The sequence below is a fragment of the Panthera onca genome, chromosome C1 (assembly GCF_046562875.1).
Source record: "Panthera onca isolate mPanOnc1 chromosome C1, mPanOnc1 haplotype 2, whole genome shotgun sequence".
Taxonomy (NCBI): domain Eukaryota; kingdom Metazoa; phylum Chordata; class Mammalia; order Carnivora; family Felidae; genus Panthera; species Panthera onca.
This window is the reverse complement of record NC_138346.1, coordinates 51,847,515-51,870,390: the sequence shown is the minus strand read 5'-3', so window position 1 is coordinate 51,870,390 and position 22,876 is coordinate 51,847,515. Positions and strand designations below refer to the sequence as shown.

Genomic DNA, 22,876 nt, shown 5'->3' with positions numbered 1-22,876 from the left:
TGTAGTACAGAACTCATTTTTCTGAAGTGTTACATTTTACAGGTAAAATTAGTTGTGTAACATATGAGTGTGTTATAACTTCTTAAACAGTTACTCACAAAGGTTCATTTGAGGGCACTGGTCAGTCAAGTCTTTGCTTTTAGTCTTTATGTCATTTTAAAAGAAATAAAAATAATAAACCCAGGATAAAACATTTTTGTTATAGGCAAGCTCATAATAAAGCCCTAAGTTTGTTCATTCTATGTATACTTATAATTGAAGTTTTCTTCAAGAAGCAAAATATTTGACTCACATAACTTTGATATGGTAAGTTTATCTCCTGCTTTCCAAATTTTATCATCTTGAGATACTAACAGTGTCACTTACCTTTCCACAAAAATCCCAGCTTGAACAGCATGCACGATGCTTCGAAATTTTGGCTTTTCCTCAGATTTCTTTTTCATCATCCCCATTTTCCGTGTAAAAGTAGAAGCCAACCAGTCCCGTACTTCCAATGGGACTGAATCAGTCTGAATGTCACTGAGCTCATCATCGGTATCCAGCAGTCTTCTACAAAAATGTATACTGATTAAACTTGAGGAAAAAGTGAAGAAAAACTGATAATAAAACAAACACTGCAATAGGACTTAAAATACAGCAAATCACTCTCTGATCACCCCTCAATATGAGCTGTCTCAAAAAAGGAAAATGATTGGATTAACATTTGGAAAGCTCTGAATTCCTCAAACTGATTCTCTTCTGAAGGCAAGCACTAAGGGCCTTGAACATTTGCAGCTTCCCCAACACTAAAGTGTAGCAATACCAGTCTGAAGATATCAATTAATATACTATTCTTGTAATGAACAAAACTAAAATAGAGAAGAAGTTTCATAAACAGATGTCTGTTATTAAAGGAGGCAACTGGAGTGGAAAGAACAAAGGGGACTGGAAGTTGTAAAAGTCACCTTGTAGTTAATAACCTTGGGTATATATGGTACTGATAGCACAAACTATTTGAATAAGGCCTTGGTGTTTACAAAAGTCAGTGTTATTTCATTTGATCAGGATCTCTACATTTTAGGAAAATAATAAATTAAGTACTCTAAAAGATATTTATTCCGATAGCAGCACCACAGTTTAAAAAGTGAAGAAAAAAAAAGAAACAAATGGATTATTTTGAAAGCTCATTTTAGGTGACAGAGCCAGTGGAAGTGGAAGAGAAACACTTCTGGCTTCTTGAGGAAAACTTCAGTATTTTGCTCTCCTGAGGGTGGGGATCGGTGGGTTTAGAATTGCTGGCTGAGGAAATCAACAAAGTGAGTGAGGAAGCGATCGGGCACTGCAACAGGTGCTCTGTCACTCTCCTGTATAAGCTCCACACAGACAACACTGACTGGACTGATGGGTAGTAATACCTGCCCTTAAGGCTGGTCAGCTCCAATCACCCAGAACTCCCGAAAGGTCTGAACTGGCAAGATAGTGTGAAAGGCTCCCCACAAAATATAGAAACTCTACAGAGCGATTGAGCTTTGCCTCCAGAAAGAACAGAGGCCAGCTCTGTCTCATTTGACTTCATTATTTCCTTGTCAGTGCACCAATTTAATAAATCCTAGGTATTTTTAGCACATTGTAGTTTTGACTTTTGGATTCCATTCGCTTGGGTAAATCTCTTTGTACAGAGTGAAGCCTAAGAATCATAAGCTGATGGAAGGTAGCCAGAAATGACAGCGTGTGCTAAAGCCTCCAGAACAAGTCACACTAACTTGAGAGGGCAGGGACCCAGTAAAGGGCAAAAAAAATTAGAAAGGCCACCCAAAGCACCCAGTGTTACCAAAAAAGGCTCAAAAGATTATACGATGACCTCTATGTGCTGCTGTTCTCTATAAACAGAGCACAGTCATTTGCCAGTATTTATTTTTCATGGTATTAAATAAGCACAAATGCATTTATGAAATAACTTATGACAAAATATATACAACTTAATGGCTAGAGTTACAAAACCATATGTATATATATGAAGACCAAAAAAACTTACATAATTGGAACTTAATACTGATTAATACTTACATTACATCATTTTTAACTTTCTTTCGGAACTTACGTTTGGGTGATTCTGATTTACCCTTAACACACTGACACTGTAACTCAAAGCAAAATACTTTTTTTTAGCATTTTGTCCATTTCAAATGGACAATTATAGCAAGATATCACACTACATGGTTTGGAAATTCAGGGCTTATGGCATTTCTATTATTTCTTATCCAGTGATCAAATAAAGCTACAGAAGAGGGCAGGTGGATTTGAGAATCGTTGTGGTGTAATATTGTGATGTCACCAAACTCCAAGAATTCTACTGCTGCCTTGTTTTATCAGCTACTTGAAGTAGAATGACACATTGTGATGGTGGCCAATTGATTCTTTACAAATTTGATATTGATGACTGGTATGTCCTAAACTCATAAGTTATCCAAGACAGATCATCAAACATGACAAAATCAGCCTATGGAAATGAGATTTCATATGTGGATGTGGGATCAGGAGTCTGGTAATTCTTAATTATGATGCATGATGTCATTCATTAAGAAGGAAAGAACATATGGGGGTATATGGGTGGCTTAATCAGTTAAGCGTCTGACTCCTGATCTCAGCTCAGGCCTTGATCTCAGTGTTCTGAGTTCAAGCCCCACATTGGGCTGCATGCTGGGTGTGAAGCCTACTTCAAAAATATGTAAAAATAAAAAAAAAATAAGAAGAAAAGAGCATATAATCTTGGAGAAAGAGTGATATGAATTCATTTGTGGTTATAGGAATAAAGGAAGAGTGTGTAAAGAGGAAAGTATGAGCTATGGTACTCTCTAATTAAAAGCAAAGTTTGAAAAAGCAACAAATACCTCTTCAGTGGTTAATTTTATATGTTAAACATGGCTAGGGCATGGTGCCTGTTATTTGGTCAAACACCCAGTCTAGGTGTTGTTGTCAAGGCGTTTTTCAGATGTGAAAGCAGATTACCTTCTGTAATGTGAGGGTGCCTCACTCAATTAATTGAAGGCCTTAAGAGATAAGACAGAGATTCCCTAAAGAGGAAGGAATTCTGTCTTGGAATTGCCTTCAGACTACAGATTGCAACATTTACTCCTGCCAGAATTTCCAGCCAGGGTCAGCCTGTTCTGCAGATTTCCGTTTTGCCAGCCCCCACAATCACATGAGCCAATTCCTTAAAATCAGTCAATTTCATTCTCCTCTCTCTTGCTCTTTCTCTCTCATTCTCTTCCTCTAATAATATAAAGAGTAAGCAGATAAATATCTTTATATATATAAGCTATATATATAAAGGCTAAGAAAGAATATTTCCATCATTCACAAACACTCTGTGGTAGCTACCAGCATGGATTATAAATCAGATAGATGACAAATGCACAAATCCATCTTATATTAATATTCAATTAACTAAGCAAGTCAATTGTACTTCCTGTTTTGAAATATAAAAAGTCATTGGCAAGGAACTAAAATGCCTTTTTAGCTATTATGGATCTAAACGCCATACTGTCTTTTCATGTCTTAATAGCTCTTTTTTCTAAGGTGCATTTCGCTTTGAAATTCTTTATTGCTGAATCACAATCTATTGTATGGATATGCTAGTTTGTTTATACATTCACCCAAGGTTACCTTGGTTGATTCCAAGTTCTGACAATTACAATAAAGCTGTAAAAATAGTTGTATGCAGAGTTTTCAAGTTAATTTGAATAAATACCAAGGACCACAATGGTTGGATTGTATGGTAAGAGTATGTTTTGTTTTTTAAGAAACTTCCAAACTGAAGAAGTGGCTGCATTCCTACCAGCAATGAATGAGAGAGAGACCAAGCCACCATCATCTCTCTCCTGGTCTGCTGCAGTAGCCCCCTACCGGTCTCCTGGTCTCCTTGTCCTGACGCCCTTCTGCACCCAGAACGCTTCTTTTCAAGTATGAGTCGGGCCATGTCAATGCCTAATTCATAATGTCCTACATTGCTCATCACAAGCTGTGTCTCTCTACCTTCATCTCTTACCCAGTTTTCCCTCACTAACTTTGTTCTAGCAACACTGACTTCCTTGCTGTGCTTAACCCTGCCAGGCTTCCTACTGCTTTCGGGTCTTTGCACGGGCTGTTCGCTTTGCTTAGTATCTCTTCCCAATTTGAGGGGATCATTTTCTCACTGTATTCGGGTAAAGAGGGCTTCCTTGACTCCCCTACTCAGTTAACACCTCTATTCTGTCTTTTTGTCCTACTGTAGACTTCTTAGCACTTGATATCATGTTGTATGTATACTAGTTTGTTTATTCATTTTATGTTTCATCCCCTAAACTGTAAAGATCTTGAGAGCAGGGAGTTGTTCTGATTTTGTGCATTATTGTATCACCAGCATCTACAACAGTGCATGGCACAGAGTAAGAGATGAACATGTATCTCTTGAATAATTAGAAAACATTCAGAAATATTATAAGTGATTACCTTTGAGGAGTAGAATGAGGATAGGGATGATAAAAGAAATTTTAGTCTTTAGAGTCCTGTATTATCTGATTGATAAGCAGCAGTAGCAGCAGCATGGGAGTAAATTCACTGCTGTGAATCATCGTCTTCGTTGCCTTTAGGTTAATTTGCCCTTGAATAACCCCTTAATTTTTGAAGCAAATTATGGGGAATCATGCATATTTAGTGTGGAAAAGTCATTAAACATTTTCTATGGCATTTTGAATTACAGGCACAGGAAAAAGAAATTTTAAAAATTCTATACACTGGTTGCATGCCTTTAGCCAAGAAAGTCAATACAGCAAAACCTTGGATTGCGAGTAACTTGTCTGCAAGTATTCTCTGCAAGGTAGTAAACATTTCTAATAAATTTTAAATTGATAAAGGAGTGATGTCTCACAATACGAGTAGTACATGATGCCGAACATCACATGATCACAACTGAGCCAATGTTTCTTCTCTCTATCTCTTTTTCTCTCTCTCACTTGCTTGTTCACTTGCTGTGGAACTGTGGGTGATCATCAATGCAATGTCACATTTCTGTGAAATGCTCAAAAAGAGGCAAAAGCAAGTGTCATTGGATAGGTTCCTTGTTAAAGCTGCACGAACAGAAAAAGATGCCATTGAGCCAACAGATAGCAGTGATTCCATTAGTGATAGTGAATATCATCCTACACGATAACCCGCCTCTCGTCTCCCTCAGACCACCCACGAAGGTTTTCAAAGGTAAGTCACAGGTTAATTTATTTTTCTTTATATTTTCTATTTTCTTTATTATTTTGTATCATATTACAGTACTGTGATCATTTTTATATGAATATTTTTGGGTTGTGGAATGAATCATCTGAGTTTCCATTATTTTTTATGGGGAAATTCGCTTTGATATACAAATGCTTTGGATTACAAGCATGTTTCCAGAACATATTATGCTCACAAACCAAGGTTTTACTGTATTTCTGTTAAATACTAATTCATATATTCCTTTCTCAAGTATAGCAAGACATTGTTAATGAAGCTGTAAATAAGTTGTAACAGATTCACGAAGGTGATTATTCCAGTTTAGAGAAAAGAAAGTTGAATAAAAGACATGTGAATAAAGACATGTGAATAAAACCTAAATATAAACACATTTTAAAAAGCTAACACACCTAATGGCACATATTTCTCCCCACTCATCTCCATCTCTCTCTTCTCCCTTATTCGTTTTCCCTTTCCCTGACACCTGCCTTGTCCACTCTTGTCTTCCCAGCTCTGAGCACCACAAGGACTCTTCAGGTTTCATTTGATCTTGCTAGATATGGAAGAAGCAAAAACTATAGTATAATGTGGAATAACAGTCTTGGGCTTTTGTTAGAGAATGATCATAAACAGTTTTCTTGAGACATGTGAAAATACCTGAATATTTACATAAGATTATGTCACATGTAAAACACATAGGACTACGCTTGGCCCTCATTTCATTTTTGGAATAAATGTGTACAAGTTGATAAAACTGGATCTCAAATACTATAATTAATTTTGCTTTCAAAAACTCCAATGGTTTAATTGCTCCTCATCCTAATGTTAGGCGGCAGAGTGAGCATAATTGTTTGTATCCTGAGTGCTCTTAAAAAATACTTTGTGTTTAAGAATCTTACAACCTGGAATACTACGTGGCAATGAGAAAGAATGAAATATGGCCTTTTGTAGCAACGTGGATGGAACTGGAGAGTGTGATGCTAAGTGAAATAAGCCATACAGAGAAAGACAGATACCATATGGTTTCACTCTTATGTGGATCCTGAGAAACTTAACAGAAACCCATGGGGGAGGGGAAGGAAAAAAAAAAAGAGGTTAGAGTGGGAGAGAGCCAAAGCATAAGAGACTGTTAAAAACTGAGAACAAACTGAGGGTTGATGGGGGGTGGGAGGGAGGGAGGGTGGGTGATGGGTATTGAGGAGGGCACCTTTTGGGATGAGCACTGGGTGTTGTATGGAAACCAATTTGACAATAAATTTCATATATTAAAAAATAAATAAATAAATAAACATTTAAAAAATTAAAAAAAAAAAAAACCTACCTTGATGGTAAGCATTGACTAATGCATAGAATTGTCAAATCAATATGTTATATATATCTGAAACTAATACAACATTGTCAATATACTTTTAGAATAAAAAAATTAGGAGACAAAAATTAAAATAAAATAATAAAAAACCTAAAAAAAAAAAAAAGAATCTTACAACCTGAAGACACAGTCATTGGTGCATTTCCCTTAGGAATTCTTAAAGTGCACAATATACAAAAACAATGATAAAGAGTATATGTGTAATATGTTATCACTGTTGACTTCTGAGAAATGCTTTCTCTGTTTCTTTTTTTAGTGCCAAGAGGGTCAATAAAGCAGAAAGTGAGGGGTCCTTAAGCATGGGTATAGATGGGGGGCCATGGAGTCACGAAAACTGACCTCCTGCCCAATCATTGCTCAACTGATCCTTGGGAGCTATTTATACCCCAAATTTTCTCTTGAAATCAGATGACACAACTCCCAAAGGGCTTATATTTTGAACTAGAAAATTTGCAGGGGAAGGGACTAAAGAAGGAGGCGGCCACGGAAGGAGAGGTCATGAGATTTTGACTTTTACAATTATATCAATGAAAATATTTCTGTCCACAATGGACTCTTGGAATATGGTTACATCAGTGTACCCACACAGTTATTTCCAGGCAATTGGTGCCCACATTTACACCTACTGAGTATTAAAATGCAAGTGTTGAATGCAATTAGACACTGGCTTTGTAAGTTTGAAAGTGTATTTTCCCTGCTTTACTCTTCGTATAAAGGACACACTTCAACAAGCAACTAAATCATTCAATTCTGCCCCTAATGTTTGCTGGGTCCAAGGCAGGAGCACATTTCTTTCAAATACCATATAATTAAGTATTTTAAAGTTATACATCAAATGAATACATTATTAAATGTGTTTTATCCTCCTACCTTTTAATAAGTTTCATAAAAGCCTGGGCAAGTTGAGTTTGAATCGAGAATTCTCAACTCCTTGCATGACAAGCCTGGGCCAGCTGGCTGTGGCTGCCCCTCTGCACCTGTCTAACCTCCTGCTCAGTGCCTTACTATGTAAGCAGGTGGACTTTGCAGCCTCCCCGTATACTTTCATCAACCTGCCCAGCTTTTAAAGCAGCTGCTTCTTGGCCACTCTTTAGGGGTGATGGGATGCACATACCAAGAGTGTCTTGGTTCTCTCAGGAGGAAAGACCTAAAGAAGAAGTCTGTTAAGACTTGGGAGACAGGCTAGGGAATCTTTGGGCAGAGAATTCTGGGGTCTCAGTGCTCAAAATATGGGAGAGGAGCACAGTGGGCAGGACAGGGAATTCCACAGTCCAAGAACCTAGAAGAGGGAGAAGAGCATGAGTTTCAGGTTCTTCCTGGCTTGAAGACCTGTCACCCTAGGGAAGGGGCACACCAAAAATGATCCATCATTGAGCACTCAAAAATGAGGGGCAGTGTCCAGAAAAGCAATTATAGTGACCTTGGGCTAAGGATGGTATTGAACACGTACATGGTAAATACCTTCTAAGTGAGCCCTCCAGGGATAGCTGGGGGAATTAAGAGAAATTGATCATTCTGCAATATGGGTATTTGGGTGTGTGTGGGGGGTGGTAAGTGGTTCTCACACAGGAAAATCCATTAGTGTTATTTCTTGGAATAATACATACTTGTGCTCTGAGCTGACTGCCGCCCCCCCCACCAAAAAACAAAAATGAAAACAAAAACAAAACAAAACCCCAAGAGTAGTACTAAAGTGTCGCTCAGACCTCAGAGTTATCTGAGGATAGAGATGATAATGCTGTTAACTTTGTTACTTACTATGAATCAGATGAGGAGCCAAGCTTCATCTAATTAATCCTTACAATATGACCATGAGGAAAATACAATTATTATCAGTGCCCTAATTTTACTGATGAATAAACTGAAGCACAGACACCTTAAGGGATTTGCTCAAAGTCATACAACGAGGAATGTTTGAGCTCAAATCTGTCTGATTTCAGAGTCTGAGTTTTTAACTACTCAGTTATCCTTTCCCTCAAATGCATGTTTTCTTGCTAAGTTCCCAGACTACCTTCACATTAGGCAATAATATGAGTGATCATTATTTACTATCTCATCTCTACCATGAAATTTAGGGTTAAAAATAATTGATCTTAAAAAAAATCATAAAGAAATTTGATTTTTCAAATCCCTGGCCTACCAGGGAATTTCTGGTTGGAGGAAGCTTAAATTTATTTTTCAAAACTGGTGTGTTGAATCATTCTCACATAGAGAAATATATCTGTATAGGAGAATTTCAGGGTACTTTGAAATACAATAAATTAAATGTTGGGATAAGAATAGGTGATACATTTGAAATGCCATATTGACTTGTCAGTAACCTACTTCCTGAGTGTGAAATACACTTGAATTAATTCTTCCAGGCTACCACCCAAGCACATTTATTTACTTATTTATTATTTATTCCTTGTTTTGTTCCAAAAAGGATTTAAGATGTCAGGCTTGCAAATTTTTTCAACAATTTTGTTGTTATTGTTGTTGTTGTTGTTGGAAGTTTCCTTTCCTTTTTTCTGTCTACCTGATAATTTTCTTCTTTTGGTTTTATTAGTCTTTTTTTTTGAACTGTAAGAAGATGATAATTATATTTGAGTGACTATTGAGACTGAATATTTGGGTGGACAAGTTAGTTATACTGACCTTAGCTTAATTCTCAAGAGGCAAATCTTGGCTAAAACAAGACCAGCTAAGGAGAATATTAAAGTTCGGATGCAGCTTTCTTCAAGGTCTAAGGAGGTCTCTGTGCTTCCTCCGTATCCATCCAAGGAAGCAGAGGCCTAGGCAGAGGAGGTTCCATCCCACAAAACAGGCAGAAGGGGCCAGGGGAATGTTGGAGGAGGAGTCTGAGGAGAAGTCAAGTTGCTTGGACAGTTGGGATTCAGATTGTATTTTTTGAGTCAGTTGGGAGATGGAAATGGAGGGAATGGATAAAGCAGAAAACTACCCTAGGCCTGACTGATGACTCTTGGCTTTTCACCAGAAAGTCCTCTTGGCTCAAAAATATCTTTGAAAACATTCCATTAGGCACAAAGCTTCACATTCTATTAATTACCAATGTTTTTGATTAATAAACATCCTCTGGTTAGGAGAACTGCCTCTAGAGTCAAACTCCTGGCTCCATCACCTTTTAGTTGTGTGGTCTTAGAAAACATCCTTCATCCTAACTGAGTTTCAGTTTCTTTGCCAATAAAAGAGAAATGGTAATAATCGTATCCCCAGTACTTGGGTTATGAGGATGGAATGGATAAATGCACAGAAGCACTTAGAAAAGTGTCTGTCACAAAGCAAGTCCTCAAAGAACCCCCATTATTTACACATCTGCATTAGGTAGTCTAAGCAGACTTCTATTTCTGACATGAAGGAAAAGGAGGGTCTCCTGTCATAGGAATAAAAGAGTTTGAGACCTCGTGGGAAAAATTCAGCACCTCTTGTTTAATGCCCCTAATCTATGGTGGAATTTCAAAATGACTTTGGAGAGCCAAAGAACAACATAAAGAGTCTATGGATTGGGGCACCTGGGTGGCTCGCCCAGTTAAGCATCGTACTTTAGCTCTGGTCATGGTCTTGTGGTTCATGTGTTTGAGCCCTGCATCTGGCTCTGTGCTGACAGCTCAGAGCCTGGAGCCTTCTTGGGATTCTGTGTCTCCCTCTCTCTCTGCCCCTCCCCTGTTTGTGTTCTCTCTCTCTCTCTCTCTCTCTCTCTCTCTCTCTCTCTCTCTCTCTCTCACACACACACACACACACACACACACACACGTAAATAAACATTAAAGAAATTATAAGAAAAAAAAGAGTCTAGGGGCACCTGAGTGGCTCAGTTGGTTAAGCGTCTGACTCTTGGTTTCAGCTCAGGTCATGATTTTACGGTTCATGAGATTAAACCCCATGTCAAGCTCTGCACTGACAGTGCAGAGCCTGCTTGGGATTCTCTGTCTCCCTCTCTCTCTGGTCCTCCCCAGCTTGCACTATCTCTGTCTCTCTCAACATAAATAAATAAACTTTAAAAAAATTTAAAAAAAGAGTCTATGGATCATAAAGAGTCAGTGGGAGGAATTTCCAAAAATAATTTTTACCTACTTAAAAATTTTACCTGGTAAAATAGGCGAATTCATAGAAATAAAAACTAGAACCGAGTTTCCAGGGGCTGAAGGGAGGAAGAAAGTGGGGTTTATCATTTAACGGGTACAGAATTTACTTTGGGATGATGAAAAAGTTCTGGAAGTGGACAGTGAGATGGTAGAACAACATTGTAAATGTACTTAATTCCACTGAATTGTACACTTTAAAGTGGTTAAAGTAGTAACTTTGATGTTTTTCACATCTTATCACAATACAACAATATCTACCTAGTATTGATCTTCCTGCCTCATTGTCCAGGGAATAGATTCTTCTAATTGGAGAAGTATGACGTGAGAGAAGGGCATTCCGTTCTTCATCTACCTGTGTGTCTTTCCAAGGATTACTGAGAGTGCTAGGTTGGAGGAAAAGGGTGGCTTGCAGGCCAGAGATGAAGCCTAAGAGCCAATAGTTTCCCAGATCTGAGACAGGTGACCACACCAGAAATCAAAACACAGGACTGCCTCCCCTGTGCCCAAGACTCATAGCTGTGAGGAACTGCTAATGTCCAGTTCAGCTCCTCTTGTTTAATTCCCCTAATCTATGGTGGAATTTCCCAGTTGAAGGAGGCATTTCAGCACAAAGTTATCTCATGTACCAGTCAGGACGATATTTGGGCCACATTCTTAATAAAATCTTACGATTCTAACCATTGAATTTCTAACATTCTTTCACTTTTTTGTAGCCTCATTTTGACATCCTCGAAGGCTGTAGTTCTCAAAAGGTGGTTCCTAGACCAGCAGAATCAGCAGCATCTGGGAACTTCAAGGCTCTACTCCAGACCTACTAAATTAGAAACTTTGGAGGTGGAGACCAGCACTCTGTTTTAACAAGTCCTCCTGATGACTGTCATGAACACTGAAGTTTGAGAACTGCTCTCACCCATTTACAGCTTGCCAATTAATGGAATACCTCTGCCAAGAAAACATGATTCAGTTATATTCCATAACATGGATTTAGCAGCACTGTTACTTCCATTCGCCCAATATTTCACTGTCGGAGATAAAGAATGTTGGTGAACTATCGGGAAGGTGCCTTAATTAATAAATATTTTATACTGATGTTACAAATGAGAATTATCTGTATGTTACTTAATTGCAAAATAGAAAAGGTTATTTCTCAACTGAGCAGGGGTGGAGCATGGATAATAAGAGCTGCAATATGCTTGGAGGACAGGAGTGTGAGGGAAGACAAAGAACATATTTCCTTCTAAACCTAGGAGGCCAAAATATGACAAGAATGACAAGAGGGAATTAACAATAGCCAAACAGAATAGCAAAATAATTATCAATGTACACAGACTCTCCTTCATAAATATTTGTTGAATAAATGAATAAATGTATTAAAACATGGGCAGAAAATCTCTAGTTTTAGTGGTTGTTAAACTTTTCAGATATTTACAGTAGTTAATAGAGGAAAAAAGTTCATTTTTGTTGTTTATTTTGATGCATATACTATATATGTTAACATTTTCAGTCAGGCCCTGTTTTATATGTGAAAAGATGATATCCCAAAATATTTTTACAAATATTTGCTGTTACCCTGTGGCCCTTTGTCCACATAGAGAGCCGATTATATTCGCTGATTCAAGTTATATATGAAACACAATTACCTGAAGGGGGAAAACTCCTGTTCCTTGAGTTTCAAAATCTAGATACCAGACAAGGAGGAGAGGCTCAGCCAAAGACAGTGGAAGATGATATAATGAGTCAGAGTAGGGTTTCCATTCCTATGCATGTGCAAAGACGCCCTCGGTTACACAAGAGAAGTCACAAAGGAAGACAGAAGGGATCTTGAGAAGGGATGCTGAATCCTGCCTGACCTTCTCCAAACAGAAAAACCCTGAGGAGGGTGACAGCACACCCCCAAATAATTTCTCAGGATCCCGGAACAGAAGAGAGCTGAATGCCTCACCCACCTCCAGCCCCCACTTCTGAAGGGAACTGGAGGACAGCAAGATCCCAGTGCTGAGCTGGTTGGTGTGTGTCTAGACAGCCTCAAAGATGATGGTGACTCAGCCCAGACTGATGGAGATGGCAATGAGAGAAAAGTGAGGGAGAGTACACAGAGACAAAATATACTTGGGAAGTAGGTTTGCTGATAGAATATGGTAACGAATAAGGAAATAATGCCCTTGTATTTAATGAGAAAAGTCTTAAGTATTTGACTTTCCAGTACTCAATCCTTGCCAAAGGACCGTGTATTGTTGTTTAGCTGTACCATGGAATCAATATGTTTTGTGGGCTACCTTGGAAACTGAATCAACCTATTACTTGTTTTAAAGGAAAATAGAGTGTGAATTATAAGTAGCTAACTTAGAAATCATACATTTGTGTTAGGACTTATTAGGATAAGACGACTGCCTGGATGGCTTAGAGATTAAGAATTTGAGCTTTGAAACAAGGCAGACCTATGTGGCTATTAGGATGCTCTCAACAGCAAGTGACATCATACCTAATCTGAAGGGGCTTAAATAATAGGAACATTTATTATTTTCCTTCAGAAGAAAACTAAAGGTAGGTTGACTCCAAGAAGGGCTTATTTTTAAAGTCAGCAGGTGGATAACATCATCAAGGACTCAGGTTTCCTCCATCTTTCTATGCTGCCAACTTTTAGTGTTAGATTTAGCTTTATGCTTATGGCAAGATGGTTGTATCAGTTTCAAGCATCAAACTCAGATACAGCAAAACCCAGAGGCACAGGACTCCTGTTTTATGGAGAGGAAAGCTTTTGCCCACAGTCCCATCAGTCTTCCTTTTATATTCCATTGATCAGAATGGCATCATACATCCATATATAAACTCACTGGTTAGGGAACTGGAGGCTAATTACTAGTTTAGTCAATTAAGATTTCACTTACTGTGACCCTGGGCCTGGAATTGGTCTTCCATGAATCATTTGTCTTTGCAGAGAAGAGTAAATAATTAAAAAAAAAAAAAAAGAATGAGTTCTGTTGTCAAGGGAGAAGAGAAGAATGAATGTTGAATTTAAGTTTGAACTTGTCTCAGACACTTAATAATTATATGATCCTAAGCAAGTCCATTTATTTTCTTCATGCCTCAAGTTTCTTAACTTTCTAGTGGAAATAATATAAATATCTAATTTATAGGATTTTTTGAGAATTATATGTAATCATAAATGCAAACTGCATAATAAGTTTCCTTGGGTATAATTAATTGTCAAACAATTATTATTAATATCATTATTAGGAGAGAATAATATTTAAAGTGATATTTTTTCAAATCCAGTAAATATTCATTTATATTTTATTGACCCCAGGGGAGCCTGGGTGGCTCAGTTGGTTGAGCGTCCCACTTTGGCTCAGGTCATGATCTTGCAGTTTGTGAGTTCGAGCCCCGCGTTGGGCTCTGTGCTGACAGCTCAGAGCCTGGAGCCTGCTTCAGATACTGTGTCTCCCTCTCTCTCTGCCCCTTCCCCACTTATGCTCTGTCTCTCAAAAATGAATAAAAGTTAAAAAAATTTATATTTTATTGACCCCAAATTTCACAAACAGTAAGATCTTATATAATACATGGAGCTTTTTCTTGTTTGTCATCTCTCAAAAGATCTGGTCAGATTTTTTTTCCCCCTTTTCACCACTGAGGCTGTTTTTGAAAGTTTGTAGAAAGTAACACACCACAGATGGACGAAAATATGAAAATCACCCAAAATGTACCGGCACTTTTTCTAAGCCTGGTTTTCACACTCCATCCACAGGGTGAGAACAGCCTACAAACACATCACTCCAAACAACCACCCCTCCCTACAACTCACACCATAAAAATGGAGTTCATAAAAATCATAATTTGCTTTTTAGTGATTCACTGAGCTCCAACAGTGTCTTAGCACATACCTTTCAACTTGATTTCCTCAGAGACCCCTCCAAATAAAATCAATCTAATATATAAGGCCCATATCTGTAAATGCTCCCTCACTAAGCTAATGATAAGCAGCTCCCTCCTATCACCCTGCTGGTGGCCAGGGTAGGTTAGGCATGAGCAGGTCTTTATAAGGGACTTCGTAACCATGGATAAAACCACAGAATTCCAGAACAGAAAGGGGCTGGAGAATTCATCTTCCACGCAAGAAAACCAGTGACTAGAGAAAGAAGAAATCAAAAACACTTGCCCAGGGGCTTATCCTTAGTAGGAGCAAAACTCTGGATAGGAGTTGTTCCAAATCCCACACAGATCCTGATCCAGGTCCCCTACGTGTGGTACTAACATAATTTTCACTCTAGAGAGGACAAAGTTGTTATTGTTTAGCGGAGTACTTTCCACCATTCTCAATTCTTTGGCATGGGATTTATTTTATTTTCTTAATATAATTTATTGTCAAGTTGGCTAATATACAGTGTATACAGTGTGCTCTTGGTTTTGGGGGTAGATTCCTGTGATTCATCGCTTACATACAATACCCAGTGCTCATCCCAACAAGTGCCTTCCTCAATGCCCATCACCCATTTTCCCCTCTCCCCTGCTCCCCACATCAATGCTTAGTTTGTTCTCTGTATTTCAGAGTCTCTTACAGTTTCCTTCCCTCCTTTTCTGTTCATAACTATTTTTCCCCTTCCCTTTCCCCCATGGTCTTCTGTTAAGTTTTCCAAGTTCCACATATGAATGAAAACATATGATATCTGTCTTTCTCTGACTGACTTATTTCACTTATCATAATACCCTTCAGTTCCATCCACGTTGCTGCAAATGGCAGGATTTTATTCTTTCTCTTTTTTAGCATGAGATTTAAATAAAATTGATCCCCTCCTGGCTCATGAGATGTTTGACCACTGCATTTATATACCCACCTCCCCTGGATATACTGTTTGAGGGATACACGTATTACCTGACTAGAATCAATGAAATATAAAGGTTATGTTTGTCAGAGCCTCTGGAGAGAAACCTTTTGTCATTCCTGCTGGATTTGAAGGTGTGAGGATATAAAGCTTGAAAATACTACTGCCATCTTCCTACCACTCAAAGGATCAGAAGGAGGCCACTGCAGAGCAAACAAAACACAGAGGTGGGTCCCTAGACATCATTTTTACCTGGAGTCACCTATGCTTATACTTAGTACTAGCCATCAATGTGTGGACAGTGAGAGTTTCTTGAAGGTGGTTTGATTGGGCTTCCTGTCACTTATAATTGAAATGTTCATGAAAGGTGTTCATTAGTCCTCTTCTTTTTCCCTTCTTGCCTGTGCTGGCTCTAAATGTCCATGGAGTACACATGAGTCAGTGCCATCATGATATGTGCAGGTTGTAGTGATTAACCACAAAGGGTTTGCTCTCCATTGTTACATTGAACCCATAGTTTTATAGTCCATGGTCTATATTTTGGCCATAATTATCGTAGCACTCTTACCCATAAAGAACACCTGAGTTTAAAATAAATACTAATTAACCTTTCTGATTTTGCAATGTTACTTATGTTTTGCTTATATGAGGAGCCTTGGCTGTGTACTAGTTAGTAAGCTCCATCTTTATCTATATTTTCCACTTATGCTTTTCCACTTCTAAGGATAACTTCTCTACCTAATCTTTCCATAACTATTATTTCTCTTTGACCCAAATCTCTTTTTCATTCTTCATCTCCAGGCTAATGGAAGCCTTCCATTCTATACAAAATATAAAACAAATAAACAAACAAACAAGTAAGTGTTCCCACTAATAAACTGTTCTATTTATGCTTTTTCCTACACTAGCAAATTCTTGAAAAATAATCTAATTTCTTCTTGAGCCGTTCCATAGTAATTCTTCACACTACTATAATCTGGGTGGCTTTTCTCTTTACTGAAACTCCACTGAGTCATCAGGAATCTCCTAACTGCATCCAGTGGTTCTCCCTGTGGCATTTGATTTACCCTTTATAGTAACCCAGCTCCCATTGGCTTTTGGTGCTTCATATCTTCAGATATGCCTCCTGCTTCTATATCTGTTCTTCTGATGTCTCCTCTCTAGTAACTTTCAGTGCTTTTCCACATCTGTCCTTGACTACCTTCCTACTCCACACCTCTATTTCACATTTCATCCTGTCCCCTGACTTCAGTTACTAGGGTTACATAGTGACCATATTGAGATGGAACTCCAAGAGTTTTTGAAGGCATTTGGAAGTGAGAAAAATGCACATTTGAAAAGTCAAAAAATAATGTGTTGTTTTTCTACAGAGGCTTTATTTTATCTACAGAGGCAAACTGCTCTTTTGCATAATGAAAAATCTTTTGAATAGGTCATTTAGTTATATAAGAATAAAATGAAGGCCCTACTCTGGCATACAGAAGATTGATACAACATAACTACAAGAGGCTAACAATCTCTAAACAGTAATGTACACAATGTTCTCATTGGGAGCACAGCTGAAACACTGCAGATTCAGTGTATTTTAGAAAAAAAAGTCATTTTTTTTTCTAAATATGGATTTACACTGCATAGTCTTTGAACATAATTGTTTATCCTTGAGATGAATGCACAACTTGACATTAATTTTGATAGCCCCTTTTCTTTCTCTTGGTCTTGGAGCTTGAGGTCCTGAACTCAGGATAGGAAAATATGTTGAAAGGCACTTCCATAGGGGATAAGCTGGCTTCTGGAAGATGGGCTTCGACTTTAGAGGATTCAGAGAAATTCCTGGTAGGGGACCTCTGTGGAAGGGGTTGAGTTGTGGGTTCTGAAAGCATCCATCAGGAAGGTCTTATAGCAGTTACAGCTGATTCTAGCATCAGTTTAGGGAACTGGAAGCAGGTATTGAGCTCATGCTTGGGAGTGGAACCCACCTATAGATTTCTGAATTTGAAGGAAAAGTAGGTGACCTGCAGGGGAGCGATTCATCATTTTGAAGCCAGAGACCTGGCTGCAGAGGAAAGTGATAGCCAGGGAAGATGGGTAAAATAAGTAAACACTCACTGGCCATTCTCAAAAACTTTAGGATGGGGATCATGTTGAAATAGCAAAGGAGTTCCAATTATTGAAATCAAAATAAAGCATGAAAGAATCAGACCTCTGTGCTATAATCCTCAAATTCTCATCTTTGATACTACATTTCTGAACTTCAGTGCTCCTATACCTAGCATTTTCCAGACATTAAAAAAAAAGGAAGTCGTTTTGTTAGAAGTCATGCATTTAAGAATGAGCATGGGGAGCTTTGCCAAAGAACAAAATTCATTAACTTAAAGGAATACCTGCAAATCCAATCATATCAAGGTTGGAATCTCAACTCTGTACAATTCTTACTCCATGTTAGTTCCTCTGATTATGACTTAGTGCCACTACTTAATGTTTCCTCCTGTAATCTGTCCCCGTGCTTGGGTTTCCCTCTCTAACATACAACCTCCCTGTTTCTTGTTTGCAGCATTTGTCGTTGTGCTTAGTTTGATCTTCCTGGCTCTTGACAGCTCTAGCCACCAACTACGGGTACAGTTGTGCTCTTGATTCTACTGACCAGTGTGTCTGGTATTCATTTCAGGTACTCAGTAACTATTTGTTTCATGAGTGAATGTTCCTTGGTAAATCCCTACACTCAATGATTTCAAGAGACTTAAGCTCCGAGGTGCCCCTGACTTCAGTCGATTTCTACCAGAATAACTCCGGGAATTGCTGATTGACATCAAAGCATTCTTGCTCAAGTTAATCTCTCACAAAATGAAGAACTCTTAAACTTAGTAAGACACAGAAGTCAACTGAGAACGTTTTTATCAAGAGGCAGAGCCTATTAAGATTCCTTTCCAGCAGTTTGGACTTTGCTTTAATTTCCAGGTAACTACATCCCACCTGTCTTCATTTTTTTTTCAGGATCAAAACCTATTTTTCAGGAAATTATTTTATGTATTCACTAGGAAGTATAAGTTATATATCTTAATATGATATGTATCCTAGAGGTATCTGCATTTTTATTAGTATAGTAAAAATAGTGGCTATTAATTAACTTTTACTCTATCAGGTATTGTGCTGCTTTTAATCCTCAGATCAACCCTATAAGGTTAGCATTGTCATTATTCTTATTTTACAGATGATGAAGCTAGGAAATAGAGAAGTTAAGTAACTTGCTTAAAGAAAGGAAGTATTGAATGGAGGATCCAGGTTTTGAACAACCGATTCTTTCTAAATCCAGAATCAGCACTCTAACTATGGTAATTCTAAGCCTTGGATCCATTCACATTAACAAAATGAAGATATAATTTATGTTGTTCAATGGTATTAGTAAACATAATATCCATCTCTGTAAGTATCCCTCCCAGACAGCTGCCTCCCCTCATGAATAGCAATTCATGAGGCCACGGATGCTACTTTGCCTGGCAATATCCAAATCTAAATAGTGACAATCAGACGGATTTTTCTGTCTCTCTCTCTCTCTCTTAAGGCTACATGTTTCTGGATTACAACTGTTGCCGCTCTGAAAAACAATAGCCTGTAGGGACACATCTGAAAGCAGGACTCATAAAATATTTGCATTTACATTTGAAAATGTCTTGTTAAAAAACCAACAAACACTTGTATTCATTTAGGAAATTATTCTATAATCCTTCAAAGAAGGTCAGAATTCAAATTCTGTCAGAAACTCTGTTTCTATTTTTCTTATTTAAATCACCCGTTAAGAGAGATGTTTTGTTTTGATTTGTTTTCTTAACTGAAACCCTGAAATTACCAAGGCTTAGCAGAAAAAGGGATGGGTGTGTGTGTGTGTGTGTGTGTGTGTGTGTGTGCGCGCGTGTGTGTGTATGGGTTTTAAACTGATTCATAATTTGTTTTGTCCTGCTTTATTAGGTGTTGACCTTTTTGTGCAATCCAGCCCAAATTTCCAAAAAAAAAAAAAAAAATGCCTCTCTGGAATACTCCCTGAACCATTTTTTTTTTCTAGAAAGAGAATTTTCCATTAAAAAATGTCACAGAAGTCAGCAGGTTTTTAATTTAAAGTTTAAAAGCAACTAAATTTTTCTTCATCCCTCTTCCTTCTAAATCATTATGTTTTACTAATATTCCAAAAGCAAATGCAACTTTAATAATTATATACACATCTCAACAGAAGCATTCTCAATTTACTGCTGTGTCTTACTAAGTCAATTGGAAATATGATATGTATCCTAGAGGTATCTGCATTTTTATTAGTACAATAAAAATTGTATCAAGCATCAAGTATTGTTGCTCTAAAATTTCTTGAGCTGTTTTTTTTTTTATCATAAAGTCACAGCCTTAGAAGATATACAAGAGATACCCTTAGGTTTAATGAGGGACATGATTGTAAATGTTAATCCACAGGCTCTCCAAAAACATAAATCCTGACTTGTTGCATTTCCCAGTTTCCACAGTGTAAAGAAATACTCCCACTGTAGCCAATTTCAAGCTACTGATGTGGCATCACTGAAGGCAGAGTTGGAAGTGATGCAAACACCATCCACACCACTGGTTCTGACAACCCTGACAGCACATGAGCTTTCCTCAGAATTTCCAGGAAGTCTCCGAAGTTGCCCAAGTCAGATGTTACTCAAGGGAAGCAGATGAGAATTGTGCTTAACAGCCAAGCCCTCAAGGTGGGTGCCCAAGCCCCTAAATCCATTAAGTTACTTTCTGTGTTCCCTCGGGTAGGTTGTATAACTTTTCTGTCAACGTGTTTCCTCTTATTCATGAAGTATATAAAATGGTAATAATGTTTCTATCCCATGGGATTGCTGTGATAATTAAACGAAATAGTGTATTAAAATGCTTCAAAGATTTCTTGGCACAGAGCAGACTATAATAAGAGGCTTTTAGTTATAAATTTGGGTGTTGCTTTTCCAGGATCTATCATTCCAACTGTCAGAATGTTTTACGCATTGCCATCTTAATTTTTCAGAGGTCATTAAAAACCATCCTGCTCAACAGTAATAGCCCGAGAGGAGCCAGTTATAGAAAAAAGATCACTAAAAGCAATAACAGAAGTCATACCTTAGTTTCTGTGCCTAGCTTTGCCAAAGCCTAAGTCTGTGACCCTTGGAAAACATGTTTACTTCTAAGAGCTTTGGTTCTCTCATTGGTGAAGTGAAGAAAGTAATGGTAATCCTGCCAACTGCATCAGATTGTGAAGAGACTAATGTGAGCCCTTGGAAGACGGTCCAAATGTGGGTTATTATTATTAATCCAGGTTAAAAATCAAGATGCCATGGAAGCATGGAAGCATTAAAATAAAATAGTGAAGAGGTTTATATCATTTGAGTAAAAGTTGGGGATCGTGTAGTGTTAAGAACTGGGATTTTTTTAGAAAAGAACACACACACACACACACACACACACACACACACACACACACACCAGTTCTACCATGAAGCAGTTAAACATTTTTTTCTTTCCACAAAAAAAACAATTTTCAAATGAAAGGAATGATGCTTACAAATATAACATGTGTAAATGAATTAGGGATCATGGAGAACTAAGTTAACAAAATATCTATAGAATCATAATTTCTGGAAGGAAATACAATATAAAAATCTATCAAATGAAAAGCAAGATATTTATGAAAATTAGATAGCTAGCATTATGCCATCATAAGATGGTTAATGCAAATCTCCAATTCTTTAAGGTAAAAGTTCTTTAGTTTTATAAATAAATATAAAAAATAAAATGTCAAGGACTGGTTGAAGAAATCTTAAACATAATGGCCACTCAATTTGTGAATAATAAAAAGCACACATGAAAATGAAGGAGTAAGGAAATTACAGGAACATTAGATTTTTTTAAATATACAAACTTTGAATCTCTGTTCACTTAGAAGAACCATATACGTTATATACGCACTCAGTGAAAGTTAACGAAGAAAATAATTCTGCAAATAGTTTATGATCTTAAAGTGTGCCTATGATTTTCCCCCTAATTTATGAATCTAAGTTATGTTTTAACTGAAAAGTTCTGTTAACAGAAAAAAAATCACCTGTGCAACATAACCCGCACCATGTTCTTTTCTGTCCATTATTAGTGAAAATTCTCATCTGACATTAAAAAGGTCAGTGACATAAATGATATATCATGACATAGGAAGATCTCCAAGTTTCCTTATTTAAGGGGAAAAAAGCAAAATAAACATTGTGTATATAGTGTGCTACTTTCCATAAAAGCAAAACAGAAAAATACGAAATAAAAATTAGTAATAGATCATTGGAAATATACATAAATTTATGAATTGGAAATATAAGTAGATTGGGGTGGGATAAGGGTGGAGGCAAGGTGTTCATGAGGCACCTTTTACCTTATTTTGATTTTTTAAACATGTGAATTATTACCTGTGAAACAACAGTGGTGTGTGTGTGTGTGTTTCATCCACTACTCATAGACATATAAAACTTCAATTTTAGGGGCGCCTGGGTGGCTCAGTCGGTTAAGCGGCCGACTTCGGCTCAGGTCATGATCTCGCGGTCCGTGAGTTTGAGTCCCGCGTCGGGCTCTGTGCTGACAGCTCAGAGCCTGGAACCTGTTTCAGATTCTGTGTCTCCCTCTCTCTGACCCTCCCCTGTTCATGCTCTGTCTCTCCCTGTCTCAAAAATAAATAAAACGTTAAAAAAAATTAAAAAAAAACAAAACTTCAATTTTACATCTGGCTTAACAGTTCTCCCCTCCCCCATGCTCAGGCCTGACTCACACATGGACACCTGCAGAAGGGAAGGGGCATGATGGATGTTCACTCTCCATGTTCCATCACCAGCACCACTCACTCTGCTGTTTCTTACCATTCAACAGTGTGATAGGAGTGGCAGAAAATTATAGGAGTCAAAGGGCATTACACGACTGATGTGTTTGTTGTCATCTATGTGACAAATGCCCAAATACTGGTTATTTTTCTCTTCTGGGAGTTTTTGTGTATCCTTCAGAGAACTTGCTATACCAAGAGGTTACCTTGACCATTATGTGTTCTCTGATATCTGGGTTGAATCTTTTATCTCCCACATTCATTCAACAATCACCATATGCAGCCTCTTTTTCACCTTCTGAAGGCAGTTGCCTTTCAATACTGGTCAATCCCTTCAAAAGACCTATACTGCATCTGCTTCATGACTTTGAAAAACTTAGTGCCTTTTCTATGCTAAGCTCTGGAAGGAGTTTATTCTCTCCCTCCACAGTGTCCCTTTTACCTGTGAATTCAAGGTAGTCTGAATTAGCCTGCCACCTTTGACTCTGTTGAGATGAGAATCAGGAACCAGTCTCAGTACCCT

At 37.8% G+C, this 22,876-nt stretch overlaps 2 protein-coding genes across 15 annotated transcripts in view; one reads left to right on the top strand and one right to left on the bottom strand.

Moving 5' to 3' along the window:
* PDE1A (phosphodiesterase 1A) overlaps window positions 1–22,876 on the bottom strand; it is a 327,820-nt gene that overhangs the window by 72,889 nt on the left and 232,055 nt on the right. For 9 of the 11 annotated variants that reach the window (XM_078451127.2, XM_078451124.2, XM_078451125.2 and 6 more), the window contains exon 4: window positions 367–549. In XM_078451127.2, the coding sequence (XP_078307253.2) occupies window positions 367–549 (183 nt within the window). Of the gene's footprint in view, window positions 1–366; window positions 550–2,046; window positions 2,140–13,568; window positions 13,611–14,561; window positions 14,645–22,876 lie in introns of those variants that run through there. The other 2 variants (XM_060622103.3, XM_060622105.3) reach the window with 2 other exon arrangements.
* LOC144617051 (uncharacterized) lies at window positions 2,331–11,661 on the top strand. 4 transcript variants are annotated; one of them, XM_078450592.2, is made up of 5 exons: window positions 2,331–2,422; window positions 3,783–3,942; window positions 4,721–4,837; window positions 5,048–5,214; window positions 11,394–11,661. In XM_078450592.2, the coding sequence occupies exons 2-4, from the start codon at window positions 3,823–3,825 to the stop codon at window positions 5,168–5,170; spliced, it is 360 nt and encodes a 119-aa protein (XP_078306718.1). In that variant the 5' UTR covers window positions 2,331–2,422; window positions 3,783–3,822; the 3' UTR covers window positions 5,171–5,214; window positions 11,394–11,661. The 4 variants fall into 4 exon arrangements, 3 of the variants coding, with proteins under 3 accessions (XP_078306718.1, XP_078306717.1, XP_078306719.1); XM_078450591.2 differs by lacking the exon at window positions 2,331–2,422 and adding an exon at window positions 2,435–2,524; XM_078450593.1 differs by lacking the exons at window positions 2,331–2,422; window positions 5,048–5,214 and adding an exon at window positions 2,435–2,524.

Coding starts and splice junctions, on each gene's coding strand:
- LOC144617051 (XM_078450592.2), top strand. CDS start 3,823: ATGAATGAGAGAGAGACCAAGCCACCATCATCTCTCTCCTGGTCTGCT. Junction 3,943..4,720: donor CCCAGAACGCTTCTTTTCAA/GTATGAGTCGGG, acceptor TTTGAATTACAG/GCACAGGAAAAAGAAATTTT. Junction 4,838..5,047: donor CTGCAAGTATTCTCTGCAAG/GTAGTAAACATT, acceptor ATGCTCAAAAAG/AGGCAAAAGCAAGTGTCATT.